This window comes from Suncus etruscus, chromosome 3 (assembly GCF_024139225.1).
Source record: "Suncus etruscus isolate mSunEtr1 chromosome 3, mSunEtr1.pri.cur, whole genome shotgun sequence".
In the NCBI taxonomy this organism is placed as follows: domain Eukaryota; kingdom Metazoa; phylum Chordata; class Mammalia; order Eulipotyphla; family Soricidae; genus Suncus; species Suncus etruscus.
Window position 1 is genome coordinate 48,807,232 of NC_064850.1, and position 21,842 is coordinate 48,829,073.

Here is a 21,842-nt window from a genome sequence, read left to right on the forward strand (position 1 = left end):
TTTATTATAAAATATGTAGAATATGTATTTGCAGTTACTGAAATATTAAGAAATTATTTCTATCTCTTAACTAATTTTATGCCTATTTTTCTATTTAGGTGTGGCCATAACTTTTCATGTTGAGAAATACAGTTGTAATCATCTTTATTATTTGAGAGGTCATATTTCCTTCTTAAGACAATATGGAATATATTACAATATATAAGAGAAAACTTCTTTAAAACTAATATTGAAGGGAGGTGGTAAGGCAGGAGAGGAAGGCAGTTCATAAAACATCATACTTCTAAGTTGTTAAAAATCAAAAACTACTTGTCTTTATTCTGACAAAAATAATAAAATCTCACATGATGCTAAGATGAATGATGCAGAAGAATTCTTTTTAAGAAATGCACTTAAAATCTTTTGCTACTGTTTTTGGATCATTCCTTTATGGCCAATACACGGTAAGGAAAGAGGACCAAAGACAGAAAGAGAATTTAAAATATCCTTCCTGATGCTGAAGGAAAAAAGTTCCTCATGGCATCAGGAGTAAGGGTGGGAAAAATTGATTTAATCCCCTCCCTTCATTTTTATAGGTAATATAATATCAAAATTTAATTGACTATTGATATTGTGTATATATATTTGTTTGTTTTTGGACCATACCTAGCAGGGGTTATTCCTGGCCCTGTACTCAGAGATTACTCCTAAAAGAGCTTAGGGGCCATATGAGATGTGGGGATCAAACCTGGTCTGTGTGCAAGGCAAGGGCTCTATGCATTGTACTATTCATTTAGCCTATGTTGACAGTATATATTTTAACTCAATTTCCAAAATTACCAAGTCATAAATTCCTTATTATTCCCATTTTACAAACGAGGAAAGAGGCAATAAATTACTTTCTCAGTTGCTATAAATTTAATATATAGTTTATCCAGAAGTATTGCTTTTTTTTTTTACAAGTCTCAGTTCCAAGGTTCACAAAAATTAGTATCATTTTCTAAAAGGTAGCATCTTGTTTTAAGCAAAAATTGCTGCTAGTAAACTTATCATATTAAGCATGGTTTATATTATTTAAATTCCTTATACATTATTTAGCAAATAAAGTCACATTTTGAAATAACAATATGATTGCTATATCATCATTTTTCATTAAGTTTCTGAAATTCAAAGCCACAGAACCAGCATATTTTGTTAATATCACATGAATGACTAGAAGAATGGTTGGTTTGCCTTTTTATTTAATTTCTATAAAGATTTCTCCTTGGCAATTAAAAGCACTAAACCTTCTTGGTACCACTATGGCATCACTTTGGAGAAGAACTGGGCACTGAAAGGAGATAAAGTGGTGGGCATAACTGCATGAAACCCCTTTAGTAACAATATTGCAAACCATAGTCTAAAAGATAAAAAGGGAGAGAGAAAGTGAGGAGAGGGGGAGGGACGAAGGGAGAGAGAGGAGGTGGGTGGGAAACTGCCACAGAGCAGGGGAATGGTGGGAGGGGGACAGGAGACATTGGTGGTGAGAAATATGGATTGGTGAATGCTGTTTTACATGATATGACTTGTAACTATCTCACAGTGATTCAATTAAAGAATTAACTTATAATTACTTTTTTTAAAAAATAAAAGCATTAGACCTTCTAAACACTGAGGCAGATCTAAAGAAACAAAATTTTTAAGGATATTTCACTTAAAGATTTGATGACAGGGGTTGGAGCAATAGCACAGCGGGGTGCTTGCCTTGCATGCAGCTGACCCAGGTTCAATCCCTGGAATCTCATATGATCCTTTGAGCCCATCAGGAGTGATTCCTGAGTGTGGAGCCAGGAGTAATCTTGAGCACTGTGAGGTGTGGCCCAAGAACCAAAAAAATGTAAGGGGCCGGAGAGATGGCATGGAGGTAAGGCATTTGCCTTTCATGCAGAATATCTGTGGTTCAAATCCCGGCATCCCATATGGTCTCCCAAGCCTGCCAGGGGCGATTTCTGAGTGCAGAGCCAGGAGTAGACCTTAGTGCTGCCGGGTGTGACCCAAAAACCAAAATAAATAAATAAAAAATTAATATCAAGTTTAATCATGAATATAAGCTAATGTACTCCAGCATGGCACATATTGTAGCTGACATAAACCAGGGTATTTCTGAGTCCTCTTCCTTCCAATTATTGAGCAGGAGGATTGATGTAATCTTCACAAGCCTCCTGATACCTTGCCTAGTGATTATAGGGTATTTCACAGTCTAGTAAACATTTGCTAACAAGTCTGTAAAAGTTTTATGGACTTAATGTTTATTCATCTGCCAAAAGCTCTCATGGAAAGGGAAGAGCTAGTCAGTCTTTTCATAAAGTTAAAGTTAGTGAGATTAACATCATGGACAAGGAGCACAAGTTAGAATGAATGTGCCTGTGCTGATCATCAAACTGGGCTTCAGTTGGCAAGTTTGAATACACAGATATTTCTAGGATAGGGACCAAACTCCAGCTCCTATCCATTCTGGAAGAGGTTCCGCAGCTAAGTCCCTCCTTGTATCCTAGAAAATAGCTTAAGTAAAAGTTTTCCGCTGTCCTTAACCCCACGGGGAACTTTTTCCCTTCAATATTGGGCAGGATATTTTAAATTACTTTCCTGCCTTTGGTCTTCCTTCCCTACACTGTCTTGGCCATGGTTAAAAGTATGCATTCTGGGCTGAAAGAGAAATGAAGACTGGATCTCCTTGTACTACTCCACTTTCCAGGAGTGAAGGTGGGTAAGCGACTTTATCTTTGGAGTTCCCTCGTCCCATTCCCATTTATGAAACACAGGTACAAGAGCAGGACCAATCATAGGGCTAGTTTAAAGGTGTAAGATGTGTCGCTTACAACAAGCTCTCAGCCGATGGAGATTCTAATTTACATGATGCATACAAGATGGAGGCAGCACTCTTCTCTCAGTTTTCGAGCCAAAGAAGCAGATAAACTGTAGACCAGATAATGTTTGGCTTAATTAACCTTTAAATATACCATCAAGGATGTTCATACATTCAGGGATGATCCCATGAGTCCTAACTGCGGGTCAACTGAACCGGAGCCAGAAAGAACAGAGAAGCACTTGACTTAAGATCTGACTTGGGGAGAAGGTCGTTAAAAGATGTTTGCAGAATTTTACAGTGCTCCTTTGACTCCAAATCTTAAAATAAGTTGATGGTCACTATCACTAACAGGTATAAATAGCACAAACCTGAGAACAACAATCCATGTTAATTTATAAGAATTGTGTCCTTGTGGTGTCTTATAAATAATGCACTGTATGCAATACTGAATAGTTGCATCATGCTGATATATTTAATTTTGTGTGTAAGTTATAATGTTTTCAGAGAACTTATTGTAAAGAACAAGATATACCTTTGATGTACTATACTAAGCATTGAATATGTTTGAGTTTAGAATGGTAATACTTCCTTATTAAAATATATAAAAAAGATTAAAAAATGTATGCAGAATTAAAGTAAAAGAATACGGAACTAAAACTAAACTAGAATGGAAGTGAAGGAGACTGTCTTGTATTTAATGGTACTTCATGCAGTAGAAACAACACACTTTCTTAAGTGGAGTAAGAAGAGAGTATGAGGAGGAATAGAAGAGGGTTTCCCACTGCCCAGTTCCTATCTGCAGGGTAATTGCTTAGTTCTAACTGGAAGGGGTATGGAAAGGTGAAAAGAGGTCAGTAGTTTATATCTCAGCAAGTGAGATCTGGGAGCCAGTAATCAACAAGAGAGGGGAGAAGACAACAAATATGGCATCAGGTTATTCATATAAAAGTTATTCATTATTAGAATAAAAATAAGTGGTCCTAAGAGAAAATTAAAAAATGTGACAGAGAGATAGAAACAAGGGGCAAGGAGGATGATCCAAACTTGGTTCTGGAATGATCTAGAAATAAACTTAATGGCATCCTAACATCCAGATGTGCTTCAGGATGATTTCTCAGTGAAGGAAAGAGAAAAGAATTCTGGCTCCTTTCAAAAGAGCTTTCGGATGTGAGGGCGATCTGGCTGCGACATCTGTCACCCCATTGATCGCCAGGGTTGATTTGGCTGATCTGGCTGGCTAGGCGGGTGTCCCCTTCCTCCCTCACTGCTCCATGTGCGTCTCTCCCGAAGCTGCGCGCTCGGTCGAAGAGGACGGCCTTCCCCGAATAGAGACAGACCTTTCTTCGGTCTAGGGTATACGAGTAGCTGCACTCCCCTGCTAAAACCTCCAAACAAGCTCTCAAAAGAGCTTTCAAAAATGTAACTATAGGAAAAAACAAGGAAGAAAGCCAAGATCAGTAGCACAAAAACAGATTCCAGACTCAGAGTCAATAGAAATAATCTCCCTCTGGCCGAAAGTAGGTCTATATTAATATATAACTAAACCAATAACAGCAAATAGACAATAATTATAAAACATATCCAATGTGTTTAGGCTATTAAAAGAAATAGATGAGCTATGTCCCTCAGCACTTTGGAAAATAATGCAAGAAACAAAATAATTTTTTAAAAAGAAGACAACTAAAGGGGAAGGATCAAGTATTTATGATGCTTTCTCTCTCTCTTTCCTCTCTCTCTCTCCCTCTCCCTCTCTCCCTCTCTCCCTCTCCCTCTCCCTCTCTCCCTCTCTCCCTCTCCCCCTCTCCCTCTCCCTCTCTCCCTCTCCCTCTCTCCCTCTCCCTCTCCCTCTCCCCCTCTCCCTCTCCCTCTCCCTCTCTCCCTCTCCCTCTCTCTCTCTCTCCCTCTCTCCCTCTTCCTCTCTCCCTCTCCCCCTCTCCCTCTCTCCCTATCTCCCTCTCCCTCTCCCTATCTCCCTCCCCTCTCTCCCTATCTCCCTCCCCCTCTCCCTCTCTCTCTCTCTCTCTCCCTCTCCCTCCCTCCCTCCCTCCCTCCCTCTCTCTCTCTCTCTCTCTCTCTCTCTCTCTCTCTCTCTCTCTCTCTCTCTCTCTCGGCTTTTGGGCCACACCCGGTGATGCTCAGGGGTTACTCCTGGCTATGCACTCAGAAGTTGCTCCTGGCTTGGGGGACCATATGGGACATCGGGGAATCGAACCGCGGTCCGTCTTAGGCTAGCGCTGGCAAGGCAGACACCTTACCTCTAGCGCCACCGCGCCGGCCCCTTATGATGCTTTTTCTACAAAACCTGTATGCCAAAGAAATCCAGCAGTTGAAGCAGGGAATATTTTAATTAGTCACCCAACTAATAAACAAAAGGGAAAGGATGAAATTAACATATTACCAGTCTGTATGCCTTAATGAATGAATCCCAATAATGATCATTATGGCTAATAAATCATAGGAAAAGAAAGAAGTGAGGGACATACACAGTATCACCTCGGAGTCTTGCCAAAGCTAACAAAACTGAATGTGAATCTAATCAGTTCTCTGGCGCTAAATACGCTTACAAGAAACTCCAGGGACTGGGGAAGTTGTTACACAGAACTGTGTGGGTAAAATCAGCAACACTTCTCAGATGTGGGAAATTACAGGACAAACAATCTGATTTCTTTAAAAAAATAACAATAGCAATAAGGAAAAAAACAATGCAAGGGTATAATTTATAAAACAATGGGAATGTCAGAGCTATACACATAAGAGCAGGAACTCACATCTCAATGCATACTAAGTATAAAAGATAATAAAATGAGGCATTTATTCACATTACCATATAATTATATATGCAAAATAATTAATTTCTTTTTGATTGATATGGTTTTTGGTTAATTTTTTTTGGGGGGGGTCACACCCGGCAGCGCTCAGGGGTTGCTCCTGGCTCCTGGCTCTAAGCTCAGAAATTGCTCCTGGCAGGCTCAGGGGACCATATGGGATGCTGGGATTTGAACCACCATCCTTCTACTTGCAAGGCAAATGCTTTACCTCCATTCTATCTCTCTGGCCCCTCTTTTTGATAGATATGGCTAACAGTTATGTGGGTATAGTTTTGAGGCTGCTACTTTTCAGGCAAGCATATAAAGATATTTGGGTTGAAATACGTGATTGATAGGTTTTGGATCAGAAGTAGGGATGGGTCGGAAGCAGATGAAACAAGGTTGACCACATTGTTAATTGATAGGTTCCCTGACTTTCTATTATTGTCTGCATTTCTTAATGAGATGCAGAGTCCACAATAAAATTTGCCGAAAGCTGCCTCACAAGTGAGGATACCTTTGCAACTCTGAAAACTGCCAGCATAAAGTCATTAGGATTTCCCTATCTTTGTAAGAGGATGTCTGTAGTCTCTAAGTGACCAACTTTGAAATTAAATTAAGTTGTCCATTATGTTGCTGTCATTAAGTGTGTAAATACCTCTGGACTTTAACATGATGCAAAAAGATTATAGAAACCCCTATCTGAGGTTTATTGTCCTTAGAAAGGATAATGCATAGTTTTTATTCCATTTTTCTAATTAGTAATTTAAGCATATGTTCAGCATTTAACTCTAAATGTTTGCCTTTTCCCCAAGCTCAAAGACAGATGTCCAAGATTTGAATGCCAGAAAACATTTAAATATCAACATCTGTTGAATTATGTTAATTTAGTGTAATATAATTGAGCATGAGTTGGAATTGATCAGTAGTATATGAAATAAACAAAGGTAAATTCCCAACAATATCTTGGAATACAAACAAATCACTGTGGGGTGATAAAAAGTAGTTCTTTAGAGTAGGATGAAAAAAAATGAATATAAAGAAAATGTATTATTTTAAAAACATGGCTCCAATTCCATGAGAGATTACTTTGTGAATTCTAAATTTATCCTCAAAGTGTCTGGTAACTGGAAGGTAATTAAACTTTGTTAAATAGTTGAACATTTTTGAAAATTATTGAATAAAACATGAAAACATTTCTAATTACTGATGATGCATGGCATGTCTGAAGATTGTAGTGTGATTTCTGTTAGGAGTTATTAAATACCTCAGGAGGGAACAGTTGATGGAGTTGCTATTCGAGAAATGTAAAATCATATTTAATATAAAAAGTGCTATTTTTTAGGGCGGGGGAACACCCAGCAGTGCTCAGTGCTTACTCCTAGTTTTACACTCAAGGGTTACTCCTGATGGTGTGCAGGAGACCATATGCAGTGCTGGAGATCGAACTCAGGTGGCTGTGAGCAAGATGAGTGTCACACCAATGTACTCTCTCTCTAGCCCCTAGAGTGGAAAGCCTTTTTGATGTGGCAGGTGAGTTTATTAAGTATATTTTGGGAATCTTATGTTACTGTGCAGCAGCCATTATTTATTATATGTTGATTTTTAATATTAATGTTTATAGCTATTCTGGCACCTACATAGATGGGTAGGTATGTGATAACAGGGGTCAAACTCGGGGTCTCCACATGCTCCACCTTTATGCGTTAATGCTAGCCCTCAATGTTTTCCTTTTAAAGTTAGTATTTATGGAGGCCAGAGAGACAGAACAGAAGTCAAGTCAGATTCAATATAAGGCAGCCCATATGGTCCCCTGAGATCACCGGAAGTTATCCCTGAGCACAAATCTAGGAGTAATCGCTGAGCAATGCTGGCTGTGGTACAAAACCAAAAATAAAAGTTAGTAGCTAAGAGTAGCATCTCACCATTATTTTGGCTATACAAATACAAAGCATGCCAAGACATAAAATGTGGCTCATCACTTGTTTTATTTAAAATATGGAGTTGAGCCATCAGTTTTGTTATGAAAGAGGAGAGACCATTTTAAAAATCCTACATTTACTAACATAGCCAAGGAAAGTGCTCATCTTAAGTAACTAAAACAAAGTACTTAAAACTTTGGTGTCTTTAATTTCGTTGACAAGTTCAAGTTTCTGTAAAAAGCAGATAAAATCAAGCCTATGTCATTAGCAAGGACTCTAATGAACAGTTATCCAATCCCAATTTATTAACATCTGCTCAAAAATGTAGTAATTAATAGTTTCATTTATTCTTGGCAAACTTGCAAAATGACAAATAGTTTCATATCTCTTACAAATTAGGGCTCCTTCCCAGATAATAGTGGGCTGCGGGGCAGTAAGAGCAGACCGAACCCCTGAACATCCTTGGTTCTTTAGATGATGAAATAAAAAGCAGCTGTAATCCTGTGGGTTACAACAGCACACCACAAAGTAATCTGTGCAAACACAGGAAACTTGTGGAAATAGGAAAAAATCTTTCTAACCTGGTGCAGAAGAAAGTCTGTGTGTGTCAGTGTCTTTGCTTCTGTCTGTTTGTGTGTGTGTGATGACATTTTTTTTTATTCTCTGATGAAGTCTTTTGTCAGTTGTTTGCATTTTGGAACATTTTTTGTACAATTAATGTTGCAAGACAGCGACACCAGAAGCTCATTGCCTCATTCTCACTATTAATTGCTACCACTAGAAAGCAGAGCACAGAGAATGCAGCAATCATCCAATCACATGATACTGGTTTAAAAAAGATGTTCCTAAGCGCTAAACTCAAATGAATGAATAAACACACACATTCCTTAAAGACATTTCAAAATTGAAAGTAGATGTGAATATCCTATTGGCATTAAAAATGTTTTTGCTTGATTTTTTCTTGGACTTCTTGGTGGTGTAAGCCTTTGTGCTTTAAGAGAGCAATTAGCACAAATCATGGATGTGCACTATTAAGACCCTGCATTTTTGGTGACCATAGAGCCACATTCAGTGGTACTGAGGACATGGTGCATGTGGTGCCAGGCAGGGTCCAGGTCCCAGTGCCCTGGCTGATCATCTGTCATAGGCACAACCAATCATAGTTCCACATTTATGTAAACTCTGATTGCCTTTTATGGAAGCCTAGACTGGCATATTTCTTAGTATTGGTTGTTCACATGTCTTTCTGTGTTTCAACTCTTTTGGGAAGACTGCTGTGCATGAATTCTCCAGTACTAACCAAAGGTTATACATGGTAAACAATGAGAAATGACCCAACTGAAATCATAAAGGGGTGAGACTGAGGGCAAGAGCTTTCAAATTTCAAGAAGTACAAAGTGATTTTTAAATGCTGAAATACCAAATCAATATATGGGGTATCAGTTCTAGATCTAGGGTTTGAAGAAGACTCCTGGATGTGGTTGTTATTTATTTCTGCAAAGCACTTAGGTGTGTTGCCCCAAGTTTTAGTTGTATGTGTGTTGGACCTTCAGCTAATAATCTAATGCAAGCAAAGTCGCTCAGAAATACATGTCTATCATTTACTCAACATTGACAGTTATGGTTAATAGTCAGTATTAAAAACAAGACCAATAGTGTATGTGTTCATGCATTTCTCTACTGAAATAATTTTCTTTTTTTTTTTCCTGAGATTTTCTTTTTCTTTTTTAAATAAGTGTGTGAAAACTTCAGGGTTCAAAAGGGACAGGGTGACCCTCTGAACACGGGGAAAATGCTTTCAGTGATTCCTGTCCCTGCACTATCAATGACTGGGGCAAGACAGCCCATGGCCACTTTCGGATGCAGGAGTTTTTCTGAGATTTTCAAATATGTTTTTACAGGCGTGAAAGCATGGAAAAATGGACAAAAAATGAAAAAACTCTCAGATACCTTCTTCAGTATTAGGTGGGAAATAAAATACAATAAAACTAAGGTGAAAATCAATTAAACAACATAAGGAGCTAGAAAACACTAAAGAAATGGAAGAACAGGTATTTCCAAGTTAGAGAGGAAACACCACTGGAACAGAAGAATGAGGAAGAATGAAAGAATGTACTTGCAGGCAAAACAAAGCTAAGGCTTGATTGTACCTAATGAGATTGGAGGAAAAAGTTTCACACTGTATAGTATCAGTCACAAAATACTCTTTGGAGGGTGGGGGTAGGGGGGGTATCTTAGCAAGGCATAAAAAAAGTTAAGCCAAAGAAGGTACATGTGAACTGAATCAATTTGGATAAATTATACCCATGTTAACATCCCATATTGGTTGGTTCACATTATAACCATGATCATGGGGAAGATTTTTTAATGACAATTTCAATTTCGTTATATTGCTCTGTTCAGATTTTCTACCTCATCCTGATTCAATCTTGGCAGGTTGGATGTTCTAAGAATGTCACCATTTTCTTTTCAGGTTCTCCAGTAACTAATACTAATCTGATTAGTGGCTTCCTTCCTCCCCCCAGACATTTCAACCATAGTTAATCTATCATTGGTACCAGATTATAATCAGTTGCCTTATAATTTTTAAATTGATTGTTCTATGGATAAATATACTGGTATGTTGGTTGAATCTCACTGATGAAAAATTATCTTATTCTATGGTTGGCAATTTTTGACCATTTAAGTTAGATGTGCCAGACAGAATTTATGTTTGCTTTTGTGGATAGTGCTGTGGGTTCAGTAAAGTGTACAACAGGACTCAGAATTACTTCTTCATTTGCTGGGAAATAATCAACACAGTGGCTGGTGGTGCAATCATGGAAAGCCAGGTAGTGAACTTCAGGAGCTAAAGGGGCAGCAATGTTATCCTGTTTGCAACTGGCTGGGGTGTGGGTGGGACACTTGGGGACACTGATGGAGGGTAGGTAAATTGGTGGTGGGATGGTGCTGGATCAGTGAAACCTGAAACCCAACAGTGACTTACTTTGTAAGTTACACCGCCTTAATAAATAAAGGCAATGAGTAAACCCAAAAGATAAAAATAAAAACCAATCAAACTCTAGGTATATCTCAGGCAGCTGTTCTATCAACATTCTAATAGCCATTTCTGGGCTCACGCCTTTTTAAAAAGAATTCATGAACAAAAATAAATAAATTACAAGCAAATCTTGAAAATATACCATCTAAAACAGCCACCTGCAACAGTCTTTGTATTAAAGAAAAAATAGCATTAATTCAGTAATGTAAAATAAGCAAGAACCTAGGGGAAAAAAGGAATGTAATTCATATACATGAATTTTATATATTATAGTAAATAATATTTATGGTGGTCTCTCAAAAGATCTAGGCAGCATTTACATTTAGGAGGAGAGTAATTCTACTTCTGTTGACTTAACAAATAAATAATTGTTCTGAATTCCAGTATAAAATGTATTAGATATGGTAAGCAGGGTTTTTCTTTCCTTTAAAAATATATTCATAGTTTGAAACAACTTTTTAAAAATACAAGCAAAATATTTCTGCATATTACTAGTAAGCTTGCAAGTGAATCTAATAAACAGTACTTCAGATATTCCAAGCTGGGGGCTGAAGGAATGGAACAGCAGGCATGACATTTGTCTTGCATACTATCAACCTTATTTTGGTCCCTGACATCCCAACTGGTCCCCCCAAGCAATATCAGGATTAATTTGTGAGCAAAGAGCCAAGAGTAAGCCCTGAGAACTGCCAGGTCTGACCCAAAACCAAAAAAAAAAAAAAAAATCAAGTTGGTTATTTATACCTAACAGTAACCCCACCATATTTCTATTTTCATGCTGATTTCGGGAAAATTACATGGCACATAACCTAATAATCAGAATTAGAAATGACTCTGGATTGCTTACCTGCTCGCTGTTTTCACAGAACAGTTCTTCTTGTATCCTCTTTCACCACGGCTCTCTCTCAGGAGCTGACGGCAAACAGCGGTGTAAGATAATGTTGCAGAAACAAAAATGAGTTTCATTACCTTATTTTGCAAGGACAAAAGTCTCAACCACATGCACAGGGACACCTTTTTCTAGCTTGCCCTGTATTTTGTCTGTGTCTGTCTCTAGGTTTCTCCTAAAAGCAAAGGCTACCTTCACCAACTCTGTGGGAGATGCTACTGTTCACCTGGCTATGGCCTGAGACCTGAGCTGCTCTTGCATCAACAGCACAAGATCTAGTGAAGTGTCCAACCACCATCGTCTGTGGACTGACTTGCAAGACAGGTACCAGTTTGTAGATGTAAACAAATTGATCAAGGTTGGTTTTTGTCTGGTGCACTAGAGAAAGGTAATCTGCTGATCCAACTTTTTACCATGGCATTCCATGGACCTTTGATATTTTGCCTCCCACACTGACATGAAAGATGGAATTCTATTTTCTCTCTATCTGCCAGCCTAATGGGGTCAAGAAACATACAACATTCCTTTTCAGAGAAACCATGGATTCACTAATATATGATTACAGCATACATATTAAGTATATAGATATATGTTAATATATATCTATATATATGATGATTCTTGCAAATGTCTCCTTACTCCACTTCCATTCATACTTGCTTTACCTGAATTAACTGCAAAGGGAGTATGGGGGGAGGGGGTAAAGTTAATACTCTACTGTTTTCACCAAACTGTGGCTTATCTTATGTGTGCAGATATACAATGATATAGAAGGCTGAGATAAGAAGTTATGTAACAATTAGAAATGAACCTGACCTCAAAAAATAAAAGGAAGGAAGGAAGGAAAGGAAAAGAAGGAAAGGAAGGAAGGAGGAAGGAAAGACAGAAGGAAAAGGAAAAGAGTCAGAAACCTGGTTTTCTGGAGCCGGAGAGATAGCATGGAGGTAAGGCGTTTGCCTTTCATGCTGGTCATCAGTTCGAATCTGGCATCCCATATGGTCCCCCATGCCTGCCAGGAGCGATTTCTGAGCCAGGAGCCAGGAATAACTCCTGAGCACTGCCGGGTGTGACCCAAAAACCAAAAAAAAAGAAACCTGGTTTTCTGACTGAGATCAAAACCTGGGTACTCAGTACTCAAAAGTTACTAAGTTTCTACACACCACAACCATCTACAGGCTTGAGCAAGATGCTGAATCTCTCTACCCTCCTACTCTTGGTCTCTACCCTAGTCTCCAGCTAATCCCGTGAACTCACAGTACTCTGAGCCCTGGGTGCTAAGGCTGTGAAGTCAGCCTCAACACACAGGAGGTCCAGGAAAAGGCTTCATGCGTGGAACACAGTTTCTCACCCAAAGCTGAGTGGCCTGATTACTGCAAACTATCCAATGCCCTTATGGAGAACCAGTAGCATTTCATCTTGGAGTGAGAATACAACTAACTGTTGGAGTGGGAAGAGGCATCAGAGCTATCTCCTGTTTTGTCAACATTTGGCTGTTGACAAGCATTTGGCTTTGCAGGACTTTTGGTTCAGTGCTGGGGTCCAGCAGTCCTGGATGCCATCAGGGCTATCCCCTAATGGGCTTGCAGAGTCATGAGATGCTGAAGAGGGCAAAAACCAAAAGCTCTAGGGCTGTGATCTAGTCTCATGGCCCCTAGATAGCGGACCGTAAAGTTTGGTGAGCTCTAGAAGGGTAAGGGGCTCCACTGACTAGAAAGATAGACCTAAGTGTCTGCAAGATCTTTTCGAGTCCATCAAGCTCAACCTCCTGAAGAACTCATATTCTTTTTTTCTTTTCTTTTCTTTTTTTTAGAGCCATACTTGGTGACACTCAGGGGCTACTCATGACTCTGCGCTCAGAAATCACTCCTGGCAGGATCAGGGGACCATATGGGATGCTAGGATTCAAACTGGGGTCCATCCTGTATTGGCAATGTGCAAGGCAAATGACTTACCACTGTGCTATCGCTCTGGCCCACCTGAGATCTCATTTTAAATAGTGAAAAAGTCACTTCTCATCTCTGATCTGTAACCCACTTCATGTTCAGAAACTCGGTTAACATGTCCAACCCAAAGAAGTCTGGGGCCAAAGCCCCCAAATTAAGAAAGACCAGTTTTCTCATGCTGCATTTTCTGTCTCTTCTGCTGCATCTAAAGGGATTTCTTACATACACTTTGACTCACTTCAAAGCACTTTGGGGCCAGAAAGATAGCCCAAATGGCTAAAGAACAGGTTTTGCACATGAAGGGTCCAGGTTCCATCTCTGATACCACATGCTATAGCCCCCCAAAACAAACTAGCCACAAAACAAAAAGCAATTTTGTTATATGTAACAAAAAATTCATAGCAAGGGTGCAAAGTCACAAAAACGCATTAACTTAGAAACTTATCCAAAATTAAAATCCTGGGGGCAGAGCGACAGCACAAAGCACAGTAGTGAGGACATTTGCCTAGCACATGGCTGATCTAGGTTCGAACCCGGAATCTTACATGGTCTCCTGAGCCTGCTAGAAGTGATTTCTGAGCAGAGTCATGAGTAACCCCTGAGAATCACTGAGTTTAGCACCCCTCCCCCAAAAAATAAATAAGGGGCCGGCGAGGTGGCGCTAGAGGTAAGGTGTCTGCCTTGCAAGCGCTAGCCAAGGAAAGATCGCGACCACGTTTCCATCCCCTGGTGTCCCATATGGTCCCCCCAAGCCAGGGGCAATTTCTGAGCATTTAGCCAGGAGTAACCCCTGAGCATCAAACGGGTGTGGCCCGAAAAACAATAAATAAATAAATAAATAAATAAATAAATAAATAAAATTCTAAATAACCTTACCCTATGGAAGAGGGAGAAATAGAGACAGAGAGACAGAGACAGAGAGTGAGAGTGAGAGAATGAGAGTGAGAGAGTGAGAGAGAGGGGGGGGGGGTATGAACACTCCAAGGACAAAGGAAGCAGATACTTCCTTAAGGTCAAATGAACTAAAATGAATATCAAGATGTTGCTAGGCTAACTCTTCACTGTGCTGCCATGTGTACAATTAAGGCAAGAATTGGTGAAAGAAAACCTACCTGTGTGAAATAGAACATAAACTTTAAAGAAACTTTTGCCATTCTTCTACATTCGTAAACCATAAATATTTCAGGCAAACAAAGAAAAAAAAGAATCCCATAAACCAGTGGATTCTGCTGAAGTTGGACTCTGGTCCTCACCGAAGGTCACTCATCTGGTCAGGGGTGAAGCAACAGTACTAGGAGCCCCTTTAAAGAAACTGAGTTGTTCCCTTTTTGGTCAAGTTCTTCAGCTGCCTGCGAAGGGAGACAGCTGTTCAGAAGGGGCTGGACAACCACACTCGGGGTTACAGGTTCCTTACCTGGCTGTGCTCTGCCCTTGCCCCAGGGTTGAACCAGTGGCTGTAGAGGAAAGAGAGTGACCATTAGCTGGACTCTTCCAGGAACAAGCTGTGGATACTGAGTGGCCCCAGTGATGGAGTTATCCTTGTACTTTCCTGTAATGGTCATGTCCTGGGATCTTAGACTCCACTACCCACACTGCCACCACTGGAGGAGTGACTCCAAACTTGGTAATTTTCAACTGCAGAAGCAAACTCTGTTCGAATCACATTTCCATTTAATTACATTCACATAAACTGCAGGGACTGCATTCATTTCGTGAATCAATTCTGGGTGATAAAAAAAAAATCTACAAATGCTACTATCATTTGCCACGGCTTAATTAAAGTGTTATAACAACAAATTATGACCGTTTGATTATTGGTGTTTCCAACACACACACACACACACACACACACACACACACACACCACAAAACATGTGAGAAACACAAGAATATTCTCTCCCTGATCCATGCCCCAGAGTCATCTGGAGGTGAACTCTCATAGTTCTGTCTGAAGGTAGAGGGATCTCTCTCCTTCCCCAGCTTGAAACTTTCTGGGTTCTGGAGTTCAGCAAGTTCAACCACACACTAGTTTTCCACCTTCTGTCAGGCAGAATTAGCACATCTGGTGATACCTTTCAACTCTGACAGCATTTCTCTACCAAGTTTTATCAAAAAATCTTCAAACACATGGTTAAATATTAAAGAATTTGGGGTCAAATTTAGGCTCAGAGAGCCAACATCTAGATTTTACCTAGTCATCTTTGCTATAACCATATTTGCTATAGTGAATGAATACCTAGTCATCTATTTCAATCCTGTCTTTTCATGAAAAGTAACTTCAAAAATAAATGTTAGTTGTTCTGGCCTGTTTTTCATAAAACTGAAGGCCTTTTTCAAGCCTGTGGGAGTGTCACAAAGCCTGGAGTGACAGTACAGTGGAGAGGGTACCTGCCATTAACACTTTTTCCTAATATGTAAAATGGGAATAATAATTAAAAAAAAACAGTCATAGGGTAATTTTGTAAATTAAGCAAGTTAAACTACATTGTCAACATGGGCTGCAGGGATAGGACAGTGGGTAGAGCCTTTGCCTAGCACACCAGCAGACCCAGGTTCAATCCCCAGCAGCCCACATGGTACCCTGAGTATTGCCAGTAGTAATTCCTGTGTGTAGAGCCAAGAGTTATCTTTGACCATCACTGATGTGGGCCCCAAACCAAAAATATATATAAATAAATAAAAGGTCACAAAACTGATCAGAAGAGCTTTTACAATAAACAAAAGTTTCTTTAGTTTTCACCAGTCCTTTTTCCATTTATTTATTTTTGTTTTATTATTGAGGTAATATGGTTTATAATTCTGTTGATGTTGATACTTTGAGTTTATAAAATTACTATCCCTCCTTCACCAATACAGTATCCAGACCCTCCAATACTGTCCAGTTTGATTCAGCCAACAACTCAGAACCTTAGTTCTGTTGTCTGACCCCAAGGTTTAGCTTTCTCTGGACACTCCATCCCCTTTGTTTCTTCATATCCCAAATCGGAGTGAGACCACAGGCATCTATCCTTCCTCTAACTTATTTTCTTTTATGCTTATGGTTCTTTCCAAGTTGTAGCAAAAGGCAAGATTTCATCTTTCCATACAACTAAGTAGAACAGCACTGTGTACACAGACCCATTTCACTCAGTTTGTTTCCAGATCTTGGCTATTGTGAATAGTGTGGCTGGCGCCTTGCTGAACACAGATTGTAGAGGTCACGTTTCATGTGCTTTGCACATGTGTGATTTAGTAGCTATAAATGGGCAGTGCATATGTTGACCATTTCCTTTATTGTGTGAGTTCTGTTGAACAGCCCTAGCCTGACTAGCTTATCAATGAGCAGTTGAATTAGAAGGAAAAAGGAAGGAAAGGAAAGGAGGAAGAAAGGAAGGAAGCAAAGAAGGAAGGCAGGCAGGCAGGAAGGAAGGAGAGAAGAAAAAGGCAGGAAGGAAAGCAAGGAAAAAAGGAAAGGAAGGAAGCAAGTAAGGAATGAAGAAAAAGAAAAGAAAGAAGTTAATTCTAAAATGACGTTCAAGAAACTTTTTAAAATTTCATTACTTAATCAAATTCAATGCAAATCCCAGGGAGCTGAGCTCAATGTGGCTGCTAAACCACAGCTTTAGGATCAGAAAGATTGAAGCTTGGATACAGGTTCTGGAGAACACAAACTAGGTGACCTCTGCCAAATGACTTCACTGTGCTTAAAATATATATCAGTGTTTAAAATATATATATCAGTGGGGCAGAAGCTCTACTACAGTGGGGAGGAAACTTGCCTTGCATGTTCAATCCCCGGCATTCAATATGACCCCTGGAATTCACCAGGAATGATCCTTGAGCACAGAGCCGGGAGTCAGTTCTAAACACCACTAGCCATGGCCCCAGAATAAAAAACAAAAACAAAAAAACTCTCCCCAAAATAAAGCATGTGTTCAATACATGACACAAAATAAAGCAAAAAATAAAACACATGACACAAAATGAAACATCTTGAAATAATGATAATGATTATAAATGATAATGAAATGAAATAATGATAATAATGGTAATGATAATGAAATAAAACATCTTGCTGTGTCTCAAAGAATAGATTGTAAAAACTCTTCTGTAAGAATAGGCTGTTGGTATGAAATCAAGACCCAGGAGAGTTAAGTTGGTCCACGAGAATCAGGAAATCAGAGGGGACATATATTGATCCAGAGTATCTTATTTTCTCCATCTAACAATAAAGTCATTCACTATGAAGCTACTAAATTTCAAAGTATAAATGTGTCCCAATGAACATAACCTTTAATCCAGGCAAATCTTGCTTTAAGCAAACTCGATATTTACACAAAAGGTGAAATAAAGAGTGAATATTTGATTTAGAAAGAAATTCATCATAGATAAGATTGTAAGTAGGTAATCAGGTATATTTAAAATAAGTTTTGATTTAAATGCATCTCCTCACAGAAATTTCCTATACATTTCAATAAAATAAAAGCAAACTATAATTCAAAAAAGTCAATAAATACATCAGATTTTTCATTTGTTAAAAGAGAGGTATCACATAAGTGATTTGAAAAAATAAGAAAGGAATAGATTATGACATCATTTAGGATTCATAACTAATGGAATGTGGAGCAAATAGAAAGTAATCTCATTTGGTGCATTAGGAATTTTGAAAGTAGGTTCTATTATATTCAATATATATTATACCATTTTGATATTTGTATTTTCAGAAAGTAAATAGTGAGTGAATGAGAATTTGAAAGCTTAACATGTAATTGTTACTCAGAAGTAGGATACTAATTTTTCTCCTCAGTTGAACTGAGGTTCTAGTTTTCCACATCTTCCTATTGTAATCTCAGCATTTGACTTAATTATTTTCTCTCAAATGCATGTGATAAATGAGATTTTTTGATATCAATGTTCATATTTCATGATGCTATATATAATGACTAGCACAGTATCATCCTTATATTTTTGCTAAAATAATCTTCCTCCTCTTCTTTACCTAGGTACAGGCTATCCTGAGAAGATTAAAAAGTACAAATGTACAAATGATCTCACTCATTTGAGGGGTATAAAGGAAAATTGCAGAAGTAGGGAGATAGGTAAAAAGCAAGAAAGCTGGTCCTTAGTAGGAAGCTTGTGAGTTTGAGGTGGAGGAAAGCACTACAATAGTGATAGAGGGAAGTGATCACTCTGGACCAGGAGTGATTGCTAAAGGAGGTAGAGTGATATGCATAATACCCTCTAGTGTAACAATATAATTAAACCGCAGTGCCTAAAAAGTAAAAAGATAAGAGGCAGGCTTGGAAGTGACAGGAGGGAAACCAGGACATATGGAAGAAAGTGGACACTAGTGAAAAGACTGGTGTTGAAACATTGTACACCTGAAACTCAGTTATAAGTAACTTTGTAATTCATGGTGATTTGATTAAAAAAAAAAAAAGAAACAGACTGATGTGCTTGAAGAAATGCTTTCATGGGATGAGTTTGTTTCAATAGAATGAATGTCCCCTTCAGGGAACTGAAGGTTGGAAAACCAAGGGTGAAACTATTAAGGCTTCACAGAAAATTTGGCAGACAAGTTTAGAGCCCTTCCCCAGAGTGCTTCTCGGTGGTCTAAAATGACTATGTCACTTAGGAATAAATTTAAATGGAGAATGTCCAATACTTCAACACTGAATACTATAAATATGCACAAGAAAGAAAAGGGAAAAGTCACAAATAAATGGAAAGACACTCTGTGTTCATGAAATGAAAGGTACTGTACCATGTTCTAAATTGGGTTCTTTGGGTTTTGTTCTGAGCAGTACAACACATTCTCTCCATATTTGAGATATTAAACCTTTCTCAGATATGTAGTTTGCAAATATTTTCACTCATCTGTAGATTGCTTATTTATTTTGTTGGTGGTGGCTTGTGCTATGTAGTTAAGAATAGTACCACTTTTGCTTCTACTGCCTTGCTTTTTACCATATTTTCCGGCGTATAAGACGACTTTTTATTTTTAAACACCTTGATTACATACATGATTGTGTTTGGGTTTCAGTCATGTAAAGAACACCCCCATCACCAGAGCAACATTCCCATCACCAATGTCCCAAATATCCCTCCTCCCCACCCGACCCCCGCCTGTACTCTAGACAGGCTTTCCATTTCCCTCATACATTCTCATTATTAGGACAGTTCAAAATGTAGTTATTTCTCTAACTAAACTCATCACTCTTTGTGGTGAGCTTCCTGAGGTGAGCTGGAACTTCCAGCTCTTTTCTCTTTTGTGTCTGAAAATTATTATTGCAAGAATGTCTTTCATTTTTCTTAAAACCCATAGATGAGTGAGACCATTCTGCATTTTTCTCTCTCTCTCTGACTTATTTCACTCAGCATGATAGATTCCGTGTACATCTATGTATAGGAAAATGCCATGACTTCATCTCTCCTGACAGCTGCATAATATTCCATTGTGTATATGTACCACAGTTTCTTTAGCCATTCGTCTGTTGAAGGGCATCTTGGTTGTTTCCAGAGTCTTGCTATGGTAAATAGTGCTGCAATGAATATAGGTGTAAGGAAGGGGTTTTTGTATTGTATTTTTGTGTTCCTAGGGTATATTCCTAGGAGTGGTATAGCTGGATCATATGGGAGCTCGATTTCCAGTTTTTGGAGGAATCTCCATATCGCTTTCCATAAAGGTTGAACTAGACGGCATTCCCACCAGCAGTGGATAAGAGTTCCTTTCTCTCCACATCCCTGCCAGCACTGTTTGTTCTCATTCTTTGTGATGTGTGCCATTCTCTGTGGTGTGAGGTGGTACCTCATAGTTGTTTTGATTTGCATCTCCCTGAGGATTAGTGATGTGGAACATTTTTTCATGTGTCTATTGGCCATGTGTATTTCTTCTTTGTTAAAGTGTCTGTCCATTTCTTCTTCCCATTTTTTGATGGGATTATATTTTTTTTTCTTGTAAATTTCTGTCAGTGCCTTGTATATTTTGGAGATTAGCCCCTTATCTGATGGGTATTGGGTGAATAGTTTCTCCCACTCAGTGGGTGGCTCTTGTATCCTGGGCGCTATTTCCTTTGAGGTGCAGAAGCTTCTCAGTTTAATATATTCCCATCTGTTAATCTCTGCTTTCACTTGCTTGGAGAGTGCAGTTTCCTCCTTGACTATGCCTGTAGTCTCAATGTCCTGGAGTGTTTTGCCTATGTGTTGTTCTATATATCTTATGGTTTTGGGTCTGATATCGAGGTCTTTAATCCATTTGGATTTTACCTTCGTACATGATGTTAGCTGGGGGTCTAAGTTCAATTTTTTGCAAGTGGCTAGCCAGTTGTGCCAACACCACTTGTTGAAGAGGCTTTCTTTGCTCCATTTAGGATTTCTTGCTCCATTATCAAATATTACATGATTGTATGTCTGGGGAACATTTTCTGAGTATTCAAACCTATTCCACTGATCTGAGGGTCTGTCCTTATTCCAATACCATGCTGTTTTGATAACTATTGCTTTGTAGTAAAGTTTAAAGTTGGGGAAAGTAATTTCTCCCATATTCTTTTTCCCAATGATTGCTTTAGATATTCTAGGGTGTTTATTGTTACAAACTAATTTCAAAAGTGCCTGATCCACTTCTTTGAAGGATATCATGGGTATCTTTAGAGGCATAGCATTAAATCTGTTTAATGCCTTGGGGAGTATTGCCATTTTGATGATGTTAATCCTGTCAATCCATGAGCAGGGTATTTGTTTCCATTTCCACGTGTCCTCTCTTATTTCTTGGAGCAGAGTTTTATAGTTTTCTTTGTATAGGTCCTTCACATTTTTAGTCAAATTGATTCCAAGATATTTGAGTTTGCGTGGCACTATTGTGAATGGGGTTGTTTTCTTAATGTCCATTTCTTCCTTATTATTATTGGTGTATAAAAAAGACCATTGATTTTTGTGTGTTAATTTTGTAGCCTGACACCTTGCTATATGAGTCTATTATTTCTAGAAGCTTTTTGGTAGAGTCTTTAGGGTTTTCTAAGTAGAGTATCATGTCATCTGCAAACAGTGAGAGCTTGAGTTCTTCCTTTCCTATCTGGATTCCCTTGATATCTTTTTCTTGCCTAATCGCTATAGCGAGTACATCCAGTGCTATGTTGAATGGAGTGGTGAGAGAGGACAGCCTTGTCTTGTGCCAGAATTTAAAGGGAAGGCTTTTAGTTTTTCTCCATTGAGGATAATATTTACCACTGGCTTGTGGTAGACGGCCTTAACTATATTGAGAAAGGTTCCTTCCATTCCCATCTTGCTGAGAGTTTTGATCAAGAATGGGTGTTGGACCTTATCAAATGCTTTCTCTGCATATATTGATATGATCATGTGATTTTTTATTTTTCTTCTTGTTGATGTTGTGTATTATGTTGATAGATTTATGGATGTTAAACCATCCTTGCATTCCT

At 38.7% G+C, this 21,842-nt stretch overlaps 1 protein-coding gene, 1 long non-coding RNA gene and 1 other non-coding gene across 3 annotated transcripts in view; all 3 read right to left on the reverse strand.

The window, feature by feature from the left end:
• LOC126003365 (uncharacterized) overlaps positions 1-21,842 on the reverse strand; it is a 1,166,220-nt gene that overhangs the window by 995,016 nt on the left and 149,362 nt on the right. The gene's annotated exons all lie outside the window — the stretch shown is intronic.
• The window catches only part of GPATCH2 (G-patch domain containing 2), a 134,049-nt gene that overhangs the window by 12,532 nt on the left and 99,675 nt on the right, over positions 1-21,842 (reverse strand). The window contains exons 7-8 of the mRNA XM_049769515.1: positions 14,843-14,882; positions 11,444-11,508 (exon numbers count right to left, since the gene is read on the reverse strand). Coding sequence (XP_049625472.1) covers positions 11,444-11,508; positions 14,843-14,882 — 105 coding nt within the window. The remainder of the gene's footprint in view (positions 1-11,443; positions 11,509-14,842; positions 14,883-21,842) is intronic.
• On the reverse strand, positions 9,293-9,424 carry LOC126004937 (small nucleolar RNA SNORA71). The gene has a single exon (XR_007494141.1). It is a non-coding gene; the product is annotated as a small nucleolar RNA SNORA71 (small nucleolar RNA).